This window comes from Dromiciops gliroides, chromosome 3 (assembly GCF_019393635.1).
Source record: "Dromiciops gliroides isolate mDroGli1 chromosome 3, mDroGli1.pri, whole genome shotgun sequence".
NCBI lineage: Eukaryota > Metazoa > Chordata > Mammalia > Microbiotheria > Microbiotheriidae > Dromiciops > Dromiciops gliroides.
In genome coordinates this window covers 2,199,932-2,217,631 of record NC_057863.1, presented here as the reverse complement: position 1 = coordinate 2,217,631, position 17,700 = coordinate 2,199,932, and the positions used below count along the sequence as shown (strand labels likewise).

General features: G+C 55.5%; 1 protein-coding gene across 1 annotated transcript in view; it reads right to left on the bottom strand.

Annotated features, from left to right (window-relative positions):
- Positions 1–13,312: 13,312 nt before the first annotated feature.
- The window catches only part of CAMKK1 (calcium/calmodulin dependent protein kinase kinase 1), a 77,816-nt gene continuing 73,428 nt past the window's right edge, over positions 13,313–17,700 (bottom strand). The window contains exon 16 of the mRNA XM_043994395.1: positions 13,313–16,260. Within this exon, the coding sequence (XP_043850330.1) occupies positions 16,203–16,260 (58 nt within the window). The 3' untranslated portion in view covers positions 13,313–16,202. The remainder of the gene's footprint in view (positions 16,261–17,700) is intronic.

The following is a 17,700-nucleotide window of genomic DNA, read 5'->3' as shown; positions in this document are numbered from 1 at the left end:
ATCAGAGGCTGGGGAGGCAGGGGGCTCAGCTCCTTGGGACCAACCTCTGCACTAGAGCAACCAGCCAGTGAACATTTATTTATTCCCCCCCCCCCCCCCCGCCATGCCATGTCCTGCTCTCGGCACTGGGACAAGGACAAGCAGAAAACCAAACCAACGACCAAAAACCCGTCCCTGCCCTCAAGGAGCTTATGTCCTTTTTTAAAAAGTATCTGATTATTTTCCAGTTACACGGAAGGACAGTTTTCAGCATTTGTTTTACAGGATTTTTAGTTCCATTTTTCTCCCCCCCACCCCTTCCCTCCCCCTTCCCCAAGACAGAAAGCAGCCTGATATAGGTTGTCTATGTACAGTCACACTAAACACATTTCTACACCAGTCATCTTGTGAAAGAAGAATCAGAGCACAAGGGAAAACCTCAAACAAGAAGGGAAAAAACAGTCCAAAAAGGTGAGACGGTCTGGTTCCGTCTGCATTCAAAAACCACAGTTCTTTTTTCTGGATGTGGAGAACATTTTCTATCACTAGTTCTTTGACGTTGTTCTGGATCGTTGCACTGCTGAGAAGAGCCAAGTCTATCTCCATTGTTCATCACACAATGTTGCTGTTACTGTGTACAAGGCTCTCCTGGTTCTGCTCCTCTCACTCATCATCAGCCCACGCAAGACCCTCCAGGTTTCTCTGAACTCCTCCTGCCCATTGTTTCTTACAGCACAATAGTATTCCATTACATTCATATACCACAACTTGTCCAGCCATTCCCCTATTGATGGGCAAGGAAGCTTATGTTCTGATGGAGAAGACACACTGAAAAACTGGGCAGAGGTGGGAAGAAAGGGCCAAGTGTGCAGTGGGGGCGGGGGGAGGACAAGGGAGGTCAGACATTGGGGGCGGAGCCAAAAAGGAATGAAGTCTGGTCATCCTGGGCCCCTCCATGGGAGTCCCAGGAGAAAATCACCCCAGGGAGAAGAGGGTGGGCCTGTTGGGTAGAGATCTCAGGGTGAGAAGGCCATGGGAATGATTGAACACTCCAAGGCCGGGAACTCTGTAGGAGAGAAGTTCTAGGGTGAGCGGCAGCCAAAGGCTTGGACTGGGAGGCCAGAAGTTGGGCCGGGGCCAGGAGGGTGGAGGAAGACTAAGGCCCTGCTGCCCCTCACCCCCCAGGAAGAACCAGGGCAGAAACTGTAGGAGCGACACTGGTGTCACAACTAGACCTGTCTGGCTAGCACAACTCCTGCTCCACCCAGGGCTGCCAGAGAGCTAGCGATTGTTCCAGAATCCTTGGGGACCCGAGGCACCGAGAATCCCCAGGGCAGTGACCAGAGAAGTGGTCACCCAGCCTCTGCCTCCAGTGAGGGGAAAGCCCTGCCCCAGAGACAGCCCGGTCCACTTGGGAAGTAATTACCAAGATTTGCCATACACCCATCCTCTCCTGCTTCTCTATAACTAGTCTCCCTCCCCCCAACACACACTGCCCCCAGCTCTGGGGCCAAACTGGTCTAGTCCCTCCTCCAGCCCCCAGCCCTTCAGAGGGTGGTTATCCTGCCCCCTGCCCCACCTCCCAGCCTTCTCCCCGCAAGTGGGCTCATGTCCTTCATGACTCAGCACCCTGCCCCCCACCAACCAGGTCACCGTCCTGCAGATGCTGCAGGTAATCATGCCGGAGCTGGACCAATCCACTCACTATATATGGCCTGACCAGGGCAGGGGATGGCAGGGCTGCCATCTCCCTGGCCACTGCCAAGTGCCCGGCACACAAGGGCTCCAACTGTCATGGAAGGGTGCCTTCCTCCACAAAGCTCCGGCCTTTGGAGAGAGGAGGGGGTGGAGGGGAGGAGGGGATGTGTAGGGCAGAGGCAGAAGACCCCACTCCTTAAGTTAGGAGATATGCCCACCCCTTGTTCCCCTTCTAGGGGTGGGGAGAAGCTGGAAGCTTTGCCTGGTGCTCTGGGACAGTGCCTGGGAAGTCTGGACACAAGCTGCCCCTCCAGGAGTGCGTGCTGATGAAGGAGCAGACTCGCACCTTGACCCTCCACCCCCTGCACTTGGTACAGCCCTCCGAGCTTGCTGTTCCATACTCAGTCCAAATCCCTTCGTCCTGTGGGTCTCATTTGGACCAAAAGCACTCATGGGAGAGGGGGGAGGGGGAGGGAGGGAGGGAGAGAGAGAGAGAGAGAGAGAGAGAGAGAGAGAGAGAGAGAGAGAGAGAGAGAGAGAGAGAGAGAGAGAGAATGATGTGGGATGGAATTAATTGATCAGATTGATCGCGAGTCCTCCCAAAAGAATTACAAGACTTAGTGACTCAGTTTCCCACGTTTTATTGCAATACTGTGAATGACCATAGGGAGAGCATCTTGCAGGTGTCTCTCGAAAAGAGAGAGAGAGAGAGAGAGAGAGAGAGAGAGAGAGAGAGAGAGAGAGAGAGAGAGAGAGAGAGAGAGAGAGAGAGAGAAGACCTCGGTTTCCGTTCTGTCAGTAATTACGGTTTGACCTGGGTCTCTTACCCCCTCAGTTTTCTTATCTGGGCAATGGGCAGAGAGGGAAAGCCAGCCCTTTCATTTTGAGCTGCCTCCCATCGTGTGACTCCTAAACTATAATGAGGCGTTAGTGACCGCACGTGCCGGGGGGGGGGGGGATCGGGGGTGAAGACACAGGGAACTGTGTCCCTGGGCTTGGGGGCGGCTTGTTCTGTTTCGCCCCGGCTGGAGGGACTTCACAGCCAGAGGTCACAAGAGCCTTCGTAACCAGCGAGCCGTGTCCTGGGAGGGAGGGGCGAGCGTTTGCTCTCCAAGCAGCTCTGGGGTCTTGGGGCTCGCGTCCGTGGGAGGCCAACCCGCTCTTCTCGGAGGGAGGGGACCCGGGAGCAGCGAGGACGATGATTCACCCCCAATTCCTCCAGGCTGTCCAGACGGTGGTGGAGGGGCCAGGTGGGGGCGGGGGCGGGTTGGGGGGGGGGGGCGGCGGAGCTTGCTGCAGTTTTCCGACCAGACTTTCTGGACTTGGAAATTCCCCTGGTCAGAGCAGGCCAAAAGAAACCGACCTTTCCCGAGTGCCGAGGGGTGTGGCACCGCTGGGCAGACGTCTCCCTACAGGAAATCCGAGCCTGAATAAGCCTTCTGTGCCCGGACAGTAACAGCAAGGCCCCCTGCTGTTCGGGCGTGGTTGTTTTTCCTGGGGAGGCCCGGGAGCCAGGGTTGGGGTGGGGGCGGGGAGAGGATGGGTGGGATTCTGAGCAGGGCGGTCCACGTGGAGGAGAGGGGCCACCAGCAGCAGAAATAGAGGAGCAGGTTTGGGAGTCTGGAGAGAGATGTCTGGCTAGAGCTTAGTTTTCCGTAAGGGAATGGGGGCAGATAAGACTGGGATGATGGGTTAATCTTGCACTGTGAGGGTGAGCTCTCTGTGAGGGGCCTTGAATGCCAAGCTAGGGAATCTGGATTTTATTTGTGTAGGCAGGAGCAGGTGGCGTGTGATCCAGTGGAGAGAGTGTGGTGTCTGGAGTCAAAGCCCACCTTTAATGCTCACTCCCTGTGGGACCTCGAACAAGTCCTTTCTCCTCCCTAAGCCTCGGTTTTATCATCTGTAAAATGCGTGGGGGTGTCAACTCTAGATGGATCCTAGGACATTACGCTTTCTGGGGAAGAGGGCATGAGGGGCCCATAGGCTTCGTGGCCAGGACTTGGGTGAGTTAGATGTGGCAGTGGAGGGAGGGGCCACAGGAAGAGAAAGACCGAGTGGGAGCTCTGAAGCCTCCCAGGCTTGGGGAGCCTTGAAGTCCAGGGCGTGGCGCTCCTTCATCCCCAGACCCTGTGCCCGGGTCTGCTCACCACTTTCAGCCCCCTCCCTGGTCATGAGGGCATCGGCCTCCCGGCCCTGAGCCACAGGGGGTCAGGGGCACTCTCAGCTGCTGAGCTTTTGAGGCTTGTGATGCATGAAATCACAGACAGGAGCAGTCACTGGGGGCTCCGGGGACGTCCAGTGGGACCAACTGGCAGGAAGTGTAGCACAGGGCTCCCGGTCACCCCCCATGTCACCCCAGAGCCTGCCTGCCGGGAGGTTCGGTTTGTCCCCTTTGGGAAGACTGTGGGCGTGCCTGCTCCTGGGGCTCGGCCCTCCATCCGTGCTCCACCCCCCCCCCCAGGCTGCCAGAGACCGTGGCAATGGCTTTTCCCACAGCGGAGCCTGGCAAGGCAGGAAGGCATCGGGACCGGCGCACCTCAGCAGACTCAGCAGGGGGCCAGCCCGGGGTGGGGCCGAGGGCCCGACTTCAGACTGAGGACAGCCGCTCTGACCCTTGTGTCCGGTTTGCAGCCTACCAGGCGCTGCCTAACCCCCCCCCCCCCCCCCCCCCGCAATCAGTCACCGAACCCGAACCCGAGGTTAACCTTTGAGACGGAGGCCCCAGAGGCCCCTCAAGGATCAGCCTCAGGGCTTGCCTCATCCCCAGGTTACTGGAAAGAGGAGTGGTCACATGGAGCTCCCCTCCCCCCCCCCAGCCTGGAGGAATTCCAAGAATTCCTGGAATTGGCCAGACATGCGAGGCTCCCGCTGCACCCCCAATTCCTGCTTTTTCAGCACTTTGTGGGTCCTGCTGGGTCCAGCCCCTCACTTGCTGCGGTCCTGGGAACGGACTGATTCCAGCTGAGGCCCAGGGTTCTGAGAGATAATGGCCCCTGGGGAACTTTGCTGACCTCATCAGCAGGTCCTCCACGGGGCAATGGGTGGAGACCCCAGTCCTGTGATTAGGGGCCATTACCAAGGGCTCTGACTGGAATGGCCTCATGCCTCACTGATCTGCAGCCCTTCAATACGGCTACTCCCTGCACCAGTACAGATCACAGCCCCTCTCTGGCTTGGTGGACAGTTTTGAAGACCATTGCCATGGCCGCACATCTCCTGGACGATGTCCATCTGACTACTTCTAGACCAGTTGTCCTTGGTCACATGCCCATCATTCATTTACTTCCTATTGTTCTTTGAACCACCCACCATCCAGGGTCTTCTGGCATTAGGGTGCTCTGTAGAGCAGGTGCCTGGCTCACGGTAAACACCTAATAAATACTTCCTCATGCATTCATGCATCACTGGGGAATCATGGTAGAAGGAAGATGAGCCTGTGGGTAGAGCAGTGCTTGGGTTTTTGAAAACCATGCACAATTTCCCAAATGTAATTCAATCTCCTGCTCAATTATGCCTGACATACAAAGCCACCTACCATCACATAGGTCATTCAGTCTAAACACCTACTATGTGTGATGCCCTGCATGCCCGCTGCTGGGGCAGTGAGAGGAAAAGCAAGCAGGTCTGCCTTCAAGGGCTTTCCATTCTATGGGGAGGATGCCACGTGTAGGCTAATACAGGAAGACAGTGATTTCAGGCTGGGTGATTAGACAATGCCTTGGTTCCAACATGAATCCATGAGCCTTGAAGGGAGCCAGAGATGCCAGCTAGACAGAGGAGAAGAGAGAGAGTATCCTTGGCCTTCGGGAAAGGGTGGAGGCACTGGGACCAGGGCCCAAGGAGGGCATGAAGGTGAGTAATGGACATTAGGTGCATGTAGCACCCCCTCTCAGGATGTGGAGAGCTTAGCTGCTGAAAAGAGCAGGAAAAGAGAGTTTGTGTGAGAAAACACAAAGAGAAGAAGCTCGCAGAGAGGTGAGGACGTGAGTGAAAGCGGCCCCTTTGCAGCCAAGGCACCCAGTGACGACTGGAGGGCAGCTCTTTCCAAAAGCTAATGTGCTTAGGGTGGGTCTTAGGACTTGGACATTTGCTGCCGGAAAACGGAACTAAAGAACTGTTTGTGCCACTTTTGACAGAAATGTGAATCTGGGGTTTCTCAACCTTAGAGGGACACACAGAGAGATCCTGACTGAGGTAGGATTAGGCTGATTAAGAGGTCTCTGGGGAAATGGGGAATGAGAAAGAAAGAAGCCGACAGAGCAGAGTGGAGCGAGATTGACTGGAGCTGAGCCCAGGGGAGAGAGACAGCCCATCTGCAGTTGATGTGGGGACACAATCGGATTGGAGGAAAGCTCTGGTGCTGAGAGCTGAGTGGAGAAAGCAGAATCTTCTGCCGCTTGAAGAGCTGACCAGGGAAGGCTGGCCTCACTCTCCAGCACTGTCCATGGCTTGCCTAGAATGCCCCTTACTGACCTTGATGTCCCAGGGAAGGGGGGGATGCCGTGAAGCCCAGAGGGCAGACCGGAATCATTCTAGTGGATCCCAGGCTCATAGGCACTGCTTTTCACTGAAAGAATGGAATGCCAACTCAGTGCCCAGCCAGAGAAGTCCCAGGCTTGAGGCTGACGCTGATTGCCTTCACACAGTGAAGTGGCTTCATCCGCTAGGAGAGTAGAAAGCCTCATTAAAAAGATCCTTACCCAGAAAGGATAGGAGGAGGAAACACTTGGACTCAGTCCAAGGGGACTCCCATTCTGATAAGATCTGATCATTGAGACTTGCAAGGATTGCAGAAACTTGAGGGTTCAGGGCTCAGCTTGTGACTTTGGGGTGATGGCTCTGTGGTCACTTCTGTTAATGATCTGGGATCTTATTCTGTTTTTCAGCATCTTTCACAATCCTGGGGCCCAAGGACAGGCAGATTATCCCTCACGAGGGAGGCAAGGAACAAAAGGTCAGTGGGGATGACTCCCAGATGATAGTCTCTTCTAGCCCACTTCCCAGGGAAATCATTGCCCTTTGCAAATTCTCTTTGGTGGCAGCCATTGTGAATGGAAGCCCCACCATCTTGCAATTTTGCAAACCCTTCTCAGCTCCCAGCTCTCCCCCAAATTCCCCTTCCATCTGCTCTGGACCTCCAGGCTGCCACATGCTCTGGACTCTGGCATGGGAAAGTGCAGCTGGAGGCCAAAGATGCCCCCTTGGTAGGGAAGGGTGGTAGCCACTGGGCCACAAAGTTTTCTACCCAGCTCAGCTGTCTCGAAGCCAAAGGAAGACGGCCCCAAGCCAGGGTAGCTCAATAAACAGCCTGTGAGAGCGAACAGCTCCTTAGCCTGTCCCACCACCCTGTGGCCACAGCAAGGGATGCAGGCCAGTTCTGGGGCCTCTGGGCTTCTCTCCAGCCCTGTGCTGTCCAGTCACAGGGAGCGGCAGCTGAAAAGAAAAACTCATCTGGACGTGGGGAAGGTCAGGGTAGGACTGGGCTGGGCTGCTCCATCAACTGGGCACTCGTGGGTGACCTGTGGGTTGATGTCCTGTAGATATGGGGGAAGGGGAAGGAGAGCAAAGGTCAGGCCTCCCGTAGCCCACCCTGGGCAAGGGTGGCTTTGGGTCTGCTTCAGGAGGACGAGGAGAATGGAAAGGAATATATACCAATAATGGTTCTCCAAATGCCCATCCTCAAAGTGCTGGAATTTTTGCTGGGAAATGGTACTAGGAACCAGAGGCACTGTGGTTCAGTGAGAAGGGCGCCAGACCCTGGTTTAGCTGGCCTAAGTTCGAATCTTGACTGCCATATGTGGGGCCTTGGACGTCACTTAAACATCAGTGTCCTCATCTCTGAAATGAGGGGGTTGGATGGTCAAGGTCCCTTCTACTTCTAAATCTGGGATGTGGGCCAGAAACTAGAAACACACGCAAAGAGTGAAGGGATGGTGGGAGGGGGATATCCTGGGGCCACTCGACTTAAGAATGTTTCCTAAACATGGAAGCCCCTGCTCCCCAGCCACAGGTGAGATTTCATGGATTTATCACCAACTTGGCTTCGTTCTCCCCCTCCACTCCTTCCCTTCCTCCCCTCCCTCCTCTCCTCTCCCCTCCTCCCTTGCTCCCCTCCCCTTTTTTTAAATTTGAAAAATTTTTTTAGTGGGGTAATGAGGGTTAAGTGACTTGCCCAGGGTCACACAGCTAGTAAGTGTCAAGTGTCTGAGGCCAGATTTGAACTCAGGGCCTCCTGAATCCAGGGCCAGTGTTTTATCCACTGCGCCACCTAGCTGCATCCCCCCTTCCCCTTTTTAAACCACAATTCTCAGAGGCTTGTAGGTGGCTGGACCGATTGGGGGAAGGAAGGAAGCCAGCATATTTGTTTGGTTTGGTTTGGTTTTTTTAGTGAGGCAATTGGGGTTAAGTGACTTGCCCAGGGTCACACAGCTAGTTAGTGTTAAGTGTCTGAGGCCGGATTTGAACTCAGGTACTCCTGACTCCAGGGCCAGTGCTCTATCCACTGCCCCACCTAGCTGCCCCTAAACCAGAATATTTTTACTGTGTCCCCATTTTACAGATGAGGAAATCGAGGCAGCCAGTGGTTTCGTAACTTGCCCAGGGTCACAGAGCTAGGAAATGTCTGGGGCTGGATTTGAACTCAGGTCTTCCTGACTCTGGGCGGGGCTCTCTATCCATTGACAGACCACCAATAAGAAATCAATTTGCCAATTTTTTTTTTCGCGGAGCAATGGGGGTTAAACGACTTGCTCAGGGTCACATAGCTAGAAAGTGTCAAGTGTCTGAGGTCGAATTTGAATTCAGGTCCTCCTGAATCCAGGGTTGGTGCTTTATCCACTGTGCCACCTAGCTGCCCCCAATTTGCCAATTTTTTAAATGGTCTTCTTCCGCCTGTAGGAGCGGGGAAGCGGACCCTTGGAGCTGCCCGGGACCCTGTCACCTCTCTGGGCTGCCTCAATTTCCCCGTCTGCACTACAAGCATTTCTAGAGCGCCGCTCTAGGTGCGGGAATCTGGGGCAGGGGCGAGGCTCCGCCCCCTCCCAACCTTGCCGGAACCTTCCGCTCACTGAATGTGTTTCCTATCGAACAGGACCAAGGAGCGGGGGCTACTGGGAAGAAGGTCGCGCTGCGCTACTTGGAAATCCTCCCGGAGTCCTGACGGGGCAGGGAGGGGGCGGAACTGCCCACGAGGCATATGATTGGTCAATTCAGCCCTGGCTTCCTGTTTTCCTAGCGGGCGTTTCCGCCTCGGTCCGCACTACCCCCCCCCACGTGAGGTGACGTGGCGTGCGTGATGGGATGGGGTTAGGGCCTCCGCCTCTGACTCACACCCGTTCCTGCGTATCGCGTGCCTCAGTTTCCCCTTCTGCCCAAGGAGCACGGTCCAGGGGGCCCTCTCCCAGCAGGCCCTGGGGCGGGTGCGCAGGATCCTGGAACGCGCCAGTGGGACTGAGGAGTCACTGCGGGAGCGCTGGGGAGGGGAGGGGGGCGGGTTCCTCTCGGCTGGTGCCCCGCCCCCACTCTGCATCATCCCCAGAGCCGCGCCCCTCCCAAGCGCGTCGCTCACTAGGTTTCCCAGAGCCGAGCAGAGCAGGGGGTGTGGTTTCCACCTGGTGGCTGGGGCGGGGCCTCCCTGAACCCCGGCGGGTGCCCCCCTCACCCAGTTCACCGTCCTCTGGCCCCTCCCCTTTTGCTGGCCGTCCCTGGCAATCACTACGCCAGCGTGATCGCAATTCACACCCCCTCCACCCCCCTCCACACTCAGTGCCTCCCATTGTTTTACAACCCGCTGTCCACCCGCCCTCACCCCAAGGGCCCTTTTCCGGGGTTGCCTCCTCCTTGGGCCTTTTCCCTGGTCTGCTGTGATGGCCTCCCCTGCCTCCTCCCCCGGACCGCCCTGGGCCTCCGCCCGTCACTGATCTCTGGGGCGACCGGAGAGAGTTATTTAAAAATTAAGGGGTAGGGGCAGCTAGTGGCCCAGTGGATAAAACACCGGCCCTGGATTCGGGAGGACCTGAGTTCAAATCCAGCCTCAGACACTTGACACTAGCTGTGTGACCCTGGGCAAGTCACTTAACCCTCATTGCCCCACAAAACAAAAACAACAAAATTAAGGGGGAGAGGTGGGACCCCCCCCACCCCTGAAAGAGAAGATGCATAGCAGTAAGTGATCATGGACTTTTATCCCCACGGAGTAGAAGGAGGCTGATTTAGAGGCAGAGGACACGAGTTCAAATGCAGATTCTGCTGCTTCTTAGCTGTCCTGGGGAATTCTTGTCCCCTCTGAGTCTCGGGTCAAGACAGTCTGAATGGTGAGATGACCTCACTCCAGCAGGGCAGCCCTGTAGAAACTGAAGAACCGACGGTGTCAGGGACTCTGTAGTGGGCCACAGAAGATGCCTGTGGTTTGCTCAAAGACAACACAGGACAAGGGGGCAGTCAGGCAGAACAGAAGGGCCAGCTGGGATGGACCCGTCTGCCCAATGCTTAGTGACCCACTTAGTGGACCCCCCACCAGGGGGCCCACGGACTTGTCAGAGTTAAGGTGAACCAGTCACTTGGGGACCACTCTGCGAGCTGGCGCGTTCAGGAGAAGCCAACAAGTTAATGAAGATCTGGAGGTTATAAATAGAAACAAAGTCCAGTAGGTGCGGGGAGACCTCTGAAGACCACGAGCAGCAGGACTTGCTGACTCTCCAGGAGCTCCCCCTGGGCCAGATGCGTAACCCCCACTGTGTCAAGGACCTGGGGCTTCTTTGGAGTGACAGAGATCCCAGCCCATCCAAGACTCCTGGCATTAGCGAGTAACCTGAGGCTCGGGGACAGGGAGGGACCCAAGCAGTACCTGTCAGGGCGAGGGTGAGGAGCCGAGCTCATGTCTTCCCAGCTGCCTCTGGAGCTCAGTCCATCAGTCCCTGCAGTTGGAGCTACCTGGACACTCTGGGTTCAGAGACAAGAGTCAACTTGTTCAAGAACTGGCTAAACAGCACCCCCTGTGGGCAGAGGCCCACGTACATAGGAGCCGGCCCCTACTATTTAGTTTGGCCCCTCTCAAAAAAAAACAGAACTGGAGACCCCTAAGAAAGCAGATGAAAAGCCTCAGGGAAGGCTTTGGGGAACTCCCAGGTCGTGGCACACAGCACACTAACCCAACCGGCCACTTGGAGGCCTGGGGTGGCATTCCAAGGCAAGTCACCAGCCTCTGCATCCTCATCCGTGAAGTGGGCAATTGGTGCCAACCTCTTCTCCCCGTGGGACTGCCAGGGCCAAATGCTGAAGTGTATTGAGAGGCTGAGGAAAGAGGAGGGGAAGGGGGCCACTTCCTGGGGGGCTCCCAGGAGCAGCAGTGGAGAGCAGGCACAGCCGGCTGGAGCTGAAGTAGCTCACATTTCCTTGGTGTTGGAAGGCTTAGGCTGCGGCCCAGAGCACTGGTCGGCTGGAGAAGGCAGCAGGGACGGAGCCGAGAGGGGCGGCGGGCACATTAGAGCTGGGACTGAGCAGAACGTTGGCATGATGTGAGGAGAAGAATGTAATTAGGAGAGGAGGAAAGGAACCAGCGTTTATTAACACCGACTGTGTGTATTCAGGCACCGTGACAAGCAAGCGTCGCCTCACTGGATCCTCACGACTGTGAGAAGTAATGATTAATAACCAATATATCAGGGAGATTCAGAGCCCTCCCCCCACCTTCTTCCAAAGTCCCCACTGGAGTCTCGTTTTCCTTTTAGGACATTACTGATGATGAGATCGCACTGACCCTCCTCATCTTGGTCAGACCCCACCAAACCTTACAAGGAATTTACTCTAAGGTGGCAAAACCCATTGTGTTCTACTCAAGATTTTGTCTAGATAGCGGAAGGGGGAGGGGTCTGAGGAGAGATAATCTCTCTGTCCAGGGGTCACTGAGCCCCCCCAAAGGGTATATATTCTTTGAATTGATAGTCTCAAGTTATGGGTGGTCTCTCTATAGAGATACTCAACCCTTCATTTGAATATCGCCCACCACTGAGAGAGAACATCAAATGACCATCCTTTGATTACTGACCTGCTAGCCTTATTAAGAAAATGATTAATTTACCCAAAAACTATGTCTCTGTCCGTCACACAACACTCAGGGGAGGTAGGTGCTATCATTGTCCCCATTTTACAAATGAGAAAACTAACTCAGGCAGACAGAGATGAAGTGACTTGCCCTGGCTCACCCAGCCAGTCCCTGTTTGAATTTGGATTTGAACTCAGTTCTTCCTGACTCCAAACCCAGCACTATAGACACCATCTAACTGGTTGTAAAGTATTGCATGTGGTTTGCAAAGATCAACATCAGAAATACCGGATGGGAAAAGAACAGAAAGACAGTTGTTTGTCTGAAAAGAGCTAGGGGTATGGGTAGACCACAAGCTCACCATGAGCCAGCATTTCGAAGCATCATCCAGAAAAGCATGAAGGCAGGTAGAGTCTTGCTCTGGGTAGCTGGACATGGGCAGACTGACGCATGTCTGGGGGAGGCAGCCAGAGCAGTGGAGGGCCTGGGGTGCCTTTCCAAGAAGGACTAGACCCAGAGAGCAAAGCCAGGAGCCATGAGGCCAAGGGAGGCCTCCCTGGGTTGGGAAATCTGCCTACACAGCTGTGAAAGCTGAGACGCAGGCGGGACGCTCCTAGTGTCCGCGTGGCCCAGCAGCCTGGGCTCCCTGAAGCCTCCATTCCATGGAGGTGTGTGGGGGAGAGGAGGCTTGCAAGCAAAGCCACTCACTCCGGTGGGGGGGTGGGGAAGGTTTTTCCTCGTTCTTCCTCGTGCCTTAATCCAAAGCAGAAGGGCCCGCGAGTTCAGGAAACCCCTTAAATCCCCCGAAGGAGATCCACCTATAACACATCCTTCATCTGAGGACCAGGGAGGGTCCCCAAACCAGATACGGGACCAGCCTGTACAGGACAATGAAGCACATTCTTCCCACTAGAAATGCAGATGGAGTGATGAGCAATGAGCCTGCCCTTTGTCAGGTTGGGTCTTGAGTTCCAGGGCTCACACACCAGCACAGGTAGGTGCACGCACGCCTGCATGTGCACACACATAGACACACAAACACACGCATACACACATGTATACACACACCAGCACAGGTAGGTGCACGCATGCCTGCATGTGCACACGCATACACACATGTATACACACCAGCACAGGTAGGTGCACGCACGCCTGCATGTGCACACACATAGACACACATACACACGTGTATACACGCACCAGCACAGGTAAGTGCACACACGCCTGCATGTGCACACACACAGACACCCAAACACATGCACACACACATGTATACACACCAGCACAGGTAAGTGCACGCACGCCTGCATGCGTGCACACACATAGACACACAAACACACACGTATACACACACCAGCACAGGTAAGTTCACGCACGCCTGCATGTGTGCACACACATAGACACACAAACACACACATACACACATGTATACACACACCAGCACAGGTAAGTGCACGCATGCCTGCACGCGTGCACACACATAGACACCCAAACACACGCATACACACATGTATACACACACACACCCCAAATAGGCACGGGGCGGGGGGGGGGCGGGGGCGGGAGGGAGACCTTATGATAAGGCCGGGAGACTGGTTTTCGCATATCTACATTTTAATAAGTATGTCCAGGTTTCCATGCCGTCTGACCACAATTCTCCAAATAGTCATATATCCCTTTTCTCCCAGCTCCTCTCAAGTCTGGCTCCAAATGTGTCCCCTGCAGAAAGTTACCCCTCCTGAGCTCTTTGGGTCACTCCTTCCCCAGACAGCCCTTCCATGATCTCAGGACCAGGGGGATGACAAGTCAGATGTCTGAGTGGGGTTCACCCCACTCCCTCAGGAGAAAGGATTCATGCTGTCTGGGCAACTACGAAATCCAGCCTACACCATACCCTCCTGGGCATAGGGGCTGGCCCAAGAGCCCCACCTGAGACTTGCACATGTCCCTGGTGGGGTCTTCAGGTGGTCAGCCCAACATAGCACTGAGAGCCAGGGGCACCCTTGGAAGAGTGGCAAGGGCTAGTGGCTGGACCAGGAAGGGGCATGGGAGGAACCTTCAGGTGAAGAGAGGAGTGGGGGAAAGGAGCCCTTAGTCCTGGCTCAGGGTCCTTGGGATCGGAGCCTGATTTGTGGATTTGCTCAGGTCTGCTTGGCTACTGAGTCAGGCAGTGTGGTTAGCCCCGTGGGTGCAGCCCAAAGACTCTGTGGAGGCCCTGCTGGGCACCCAGGCACACAAAAAAGGTCTCTTTCCCAACCAATCCAGCTGCTTTCCTCTGCATGGCTCCTTGGAGCAGGGGACAAAGGGCGGCCCCTAACTTACCCATAAGCCAGTGCTGGAGGACAGTGCCCACTGGGCCCACATGTGGCCCACTGACCCTCCCAGGCCTTCCTGGGTGCATACTCAGTTTCCAGCAGACGCCCCCCCCCCAGAAGCCTCTGTTCCCTTAGCTCTAAGAGAGGCCTGGGGTCTCTCTCCTCCTAGCTGCTCCCATCAGGGTTTTCTTTTCTATCTCACCCACCACCTCTTGAGAGTGAATATAGAGACTGATATACAAGCAAATCTACATTATAATACAGATCATGCATAGAGCATGCACACGTGTGGAACAGGTGTGTGGAGAAAGCATGTGTGCCTGCTTGGGGAGCCCTTGGGGTCGGTCCTCGTTGTTTTTCACCTCACTGCTCACGGATCCCAGAGTTTTCTCCGAACTACCTGGTTTCTGGATTTACTGTTTTGGAAGGATATGAACGTGATTTTTAGGCATTAGTTGGCAGAACGTTCCCTTTTAAAATTTGCTCTCCTGACTGGCAGCCGTGGTTGGGGCTTGGTGTGTCTGCTGTTCTCTGGCTGTTGGTGGTCTCCTGCCCTAGCCTGGGAGCTCCCCCAAAGGGTGGGGGCCTGGCACATCTCCCATAGTGGTGCTCAGGCCCCAACAACAGGGGCTGTCCACCACTGTTGTTTCACCAGTTAACCAACAACCAGTTAAAAAAGAAGTTTGAGACATTCACGTGATTTTAGCGCCCTAAATCAAGTGCCATCTGCAGAGAGATGACCTGAGTTCAGAAGAGGCAGTCTCTGCCCATGGGCATCCCATCTCAGCTCTTGGTCTGCAGCCTGAAATGGTGCCCGTTAATGTGTGGTCCAACTGAGTACAAACATCAGCCACCGAAGCCTCTGGCCCAGAGGGGAGACAAAAGGCCTCATCCCGGGTGGCTGCGTTGACCCAACCCCGTGGACACTCACACGAGCCCGAGTGTTCCCGTGTTTAGCTGATCTCATTTCTCTCCCAAGAGTCGATCTGAATGCTCAGGCTCAAGCTGTGGAAGAGCTTGGCTGCTTTCTTTCGGAAGAACAGCCCAATGATTCTCTTTCCCTGGGGGCATTTGGACCTCGTCAGACCAAATGGTGCTGACTTGGGAAGGCTAGGAAACGATGGATCATCTACTCTCTAGTTTTAAAGATTTGGGGAAGGATCCCAATTCCAGTTATTGCCGAGCACACTGTCCTGCCCTCAGCTGGTCTCCCCAAATCTGCTGCCAGAGTCATTGTGTACACTGTCCCTTGCTGATTCTGCCCTCCCCATCCCGGGCTCCTGGGCATGGGGGCATTTACCCCCGAAATTGCCCCAGGGCACATCCTTCCACCCACTGCTCTTTCCTGCCTCCCAGTCTCAGGACAATGACTGGAGGGTCCACATAAAGAATGACAAGAGGTATGTCAAGAGAGGGGGAGAGGGTGCAGTGGCTAGGGGTTGGGGAGGGATCACTCCCATTCTAAACACGAGGCTCTTCTTTCTTTCCTTGGGGTGGGGGGAGGGACTAGAATGAATGTCTACGCCACAAAGGCGCCTCCTCAGAAGCTGCCTTACTTTAGTCACACCCCCTGTGACAAGCCGTCAGACTGAAGCTCTGGGCAAGCATCCCTTCCCCTCACCTCGGGTGGGAGTGAGTCGTGATCTCACTCCGATATCCCCTTTACAGGGATGGACTTTCTGGGACCTTCCCCCACCAGCCGGAGGAACCCCGGGGAATTATCACTGAAGAGCATTCCTCCCCCACATTCTAAGTCCCACCCACGGCTATGGGCGTGGACGGGATGCTCCTTTGCCACTGGAATGATAACTTAAGCACATTCATTCGTCAAAGTCTAGGAGGCTGGTGACCACGCACTGTGGGAATTCAAGCACAGATGGAGATGAGGCACAGGCTGAGGATGCACACAGACCTCTGGGGCTGGACGGGACCAGCAGGCAAGGATTTTGGCCCATGCGTGGTCACCCAAGCTCCCCGGCCGGCCAGCGGCTGCTCCTCCTCCCCTCCCACATGTCCCTCCTCTTCCCCTTTGGGGGAGGTTGTTTCACAACCTTTGGTTCTGGGTGGCGGTCCATGGGGTGGGCGCATGATCCCCTTGGAGGCGGCGTGCAACGGGATGGGCGGTGACAGCAGCAGTGCAAGGACCCCCGCAGGGGCCACGGTGGGGCTCAGGAGGCAGGCCGGGCCTCATGGGCATCAGGCACATCCTTGGTACTGTCTTCTTTCCTGTATCGTGGGAAGGGAGCCTGTCAGTACCGAGGCCAGGGACGACCACCTCCCTACCACTTAAACCTGGGAGATTAGAGCAAAGCCAGCCCCTGGGGCCCTCTTCCCGTCACACTTACTAATATTTTGTGAATAATACCCCCAGGCCTTGAGGACCTCTGGATAGTGTTGTCTGAGAGGAGAAGACAAGGTATGAGAAGACTTCCGTAGGGGAAGGGCCATTTCCGTAGGAAGACTTGTTCTGTTTGTCCCCGAGGGAGTCGCAGAGAGCCTGATTTGGGCTGGATGTCTCCCAGAGTGAAGAGGCTGCCTGGGGAGGGGGCGCAGGACTCCTCAGAGGCTTCTAGCTGAGACCAGAGGCTCCCTCATTCTAAAGCCTGGGGAAGTCTCTGAGCAGTTTTCACCCCGATCCTAACTGTACCCTGGGGCCAAGTGTGAAAGGGTTAACCACAGGATTTCACCTTTGGGAGGGTCCCCGAGACCATCCAGAACAAGCTGTCCTTAAGCCAGAAGCCCATTACAATCTCCTGGATGGGGAGGGTCTGGTCTTTGCTCAAGGCCCTCCAGTGAGGGGAGCCACTGGCTCCTGTGGCAGCCCCTTCCACGCAGGAACACCTGCCATTGCCAAGGGAGTTCGAAAGGGCCTGCCTTGGTGCTCCGAGTTCTGCCTTTGGAGGACAGCTAGGATGAAGCGAGTCCCGTGGGGACGATAGCCTTGCAGGTCATGCCAGGGTGGGGTGTCTTCCCTTCTCCAGCTCCTCCTGCGGTGGCAGAGACCAGGTCTTGCCCCTCCGGGCTGCTTCCCCCAGACACTTCCTGCCCTGTCCATGGCCTTCCTTAACTGTAGTGCCCACAAGTGAAAGAGCCCCTCAGACGGGGTGGGGCCCAATTCTTAGGCAGATGGGCAGGGTTGGGAGCTGCCCAGAGCTGGACGCACAGTTCTGATCAGGCCACTTCTAACCCTAACCCTGGGAATTGCAGGGTCCTTATCCTCTCCCCTGACCCAACGCTCAGAGCTATGAGAACACTGCAAGTTCTAGCAGAGCCTGCCAATCGGGGAATAATCTACTTTATTAAATGGGGCAGGTTTGTCTATTGGAGGGGACAGGGCAAAGGAGGCCCTGCAGTGAGCGAGAGAGCGCCAAGGGCAAGAAGCAGCTTGCCCATTCCCTCTTCTGCTTCTGAGCCCCCTCATCCACCTTCCCTTTGCCAAGTGTACAGTGTGATTCTTTCAGGACTCTGGCTGCTGTGCATTGTACTACTCCCATCTCTACTGACCATGGTTCTGCCCGTCATCCGCATGGCAGCCTTCATGAAAAAGTGTAGGAGTCGGGCATGAACATGGAGAAGTGAGAGGGAGGGAAAGGAGAAGTGCCTGGCTTTCTCCTCAGGGCTGGGAAGGGCAGGGCTGGCTGAGAGCCCTTGGTGGTAGGCAGGCTC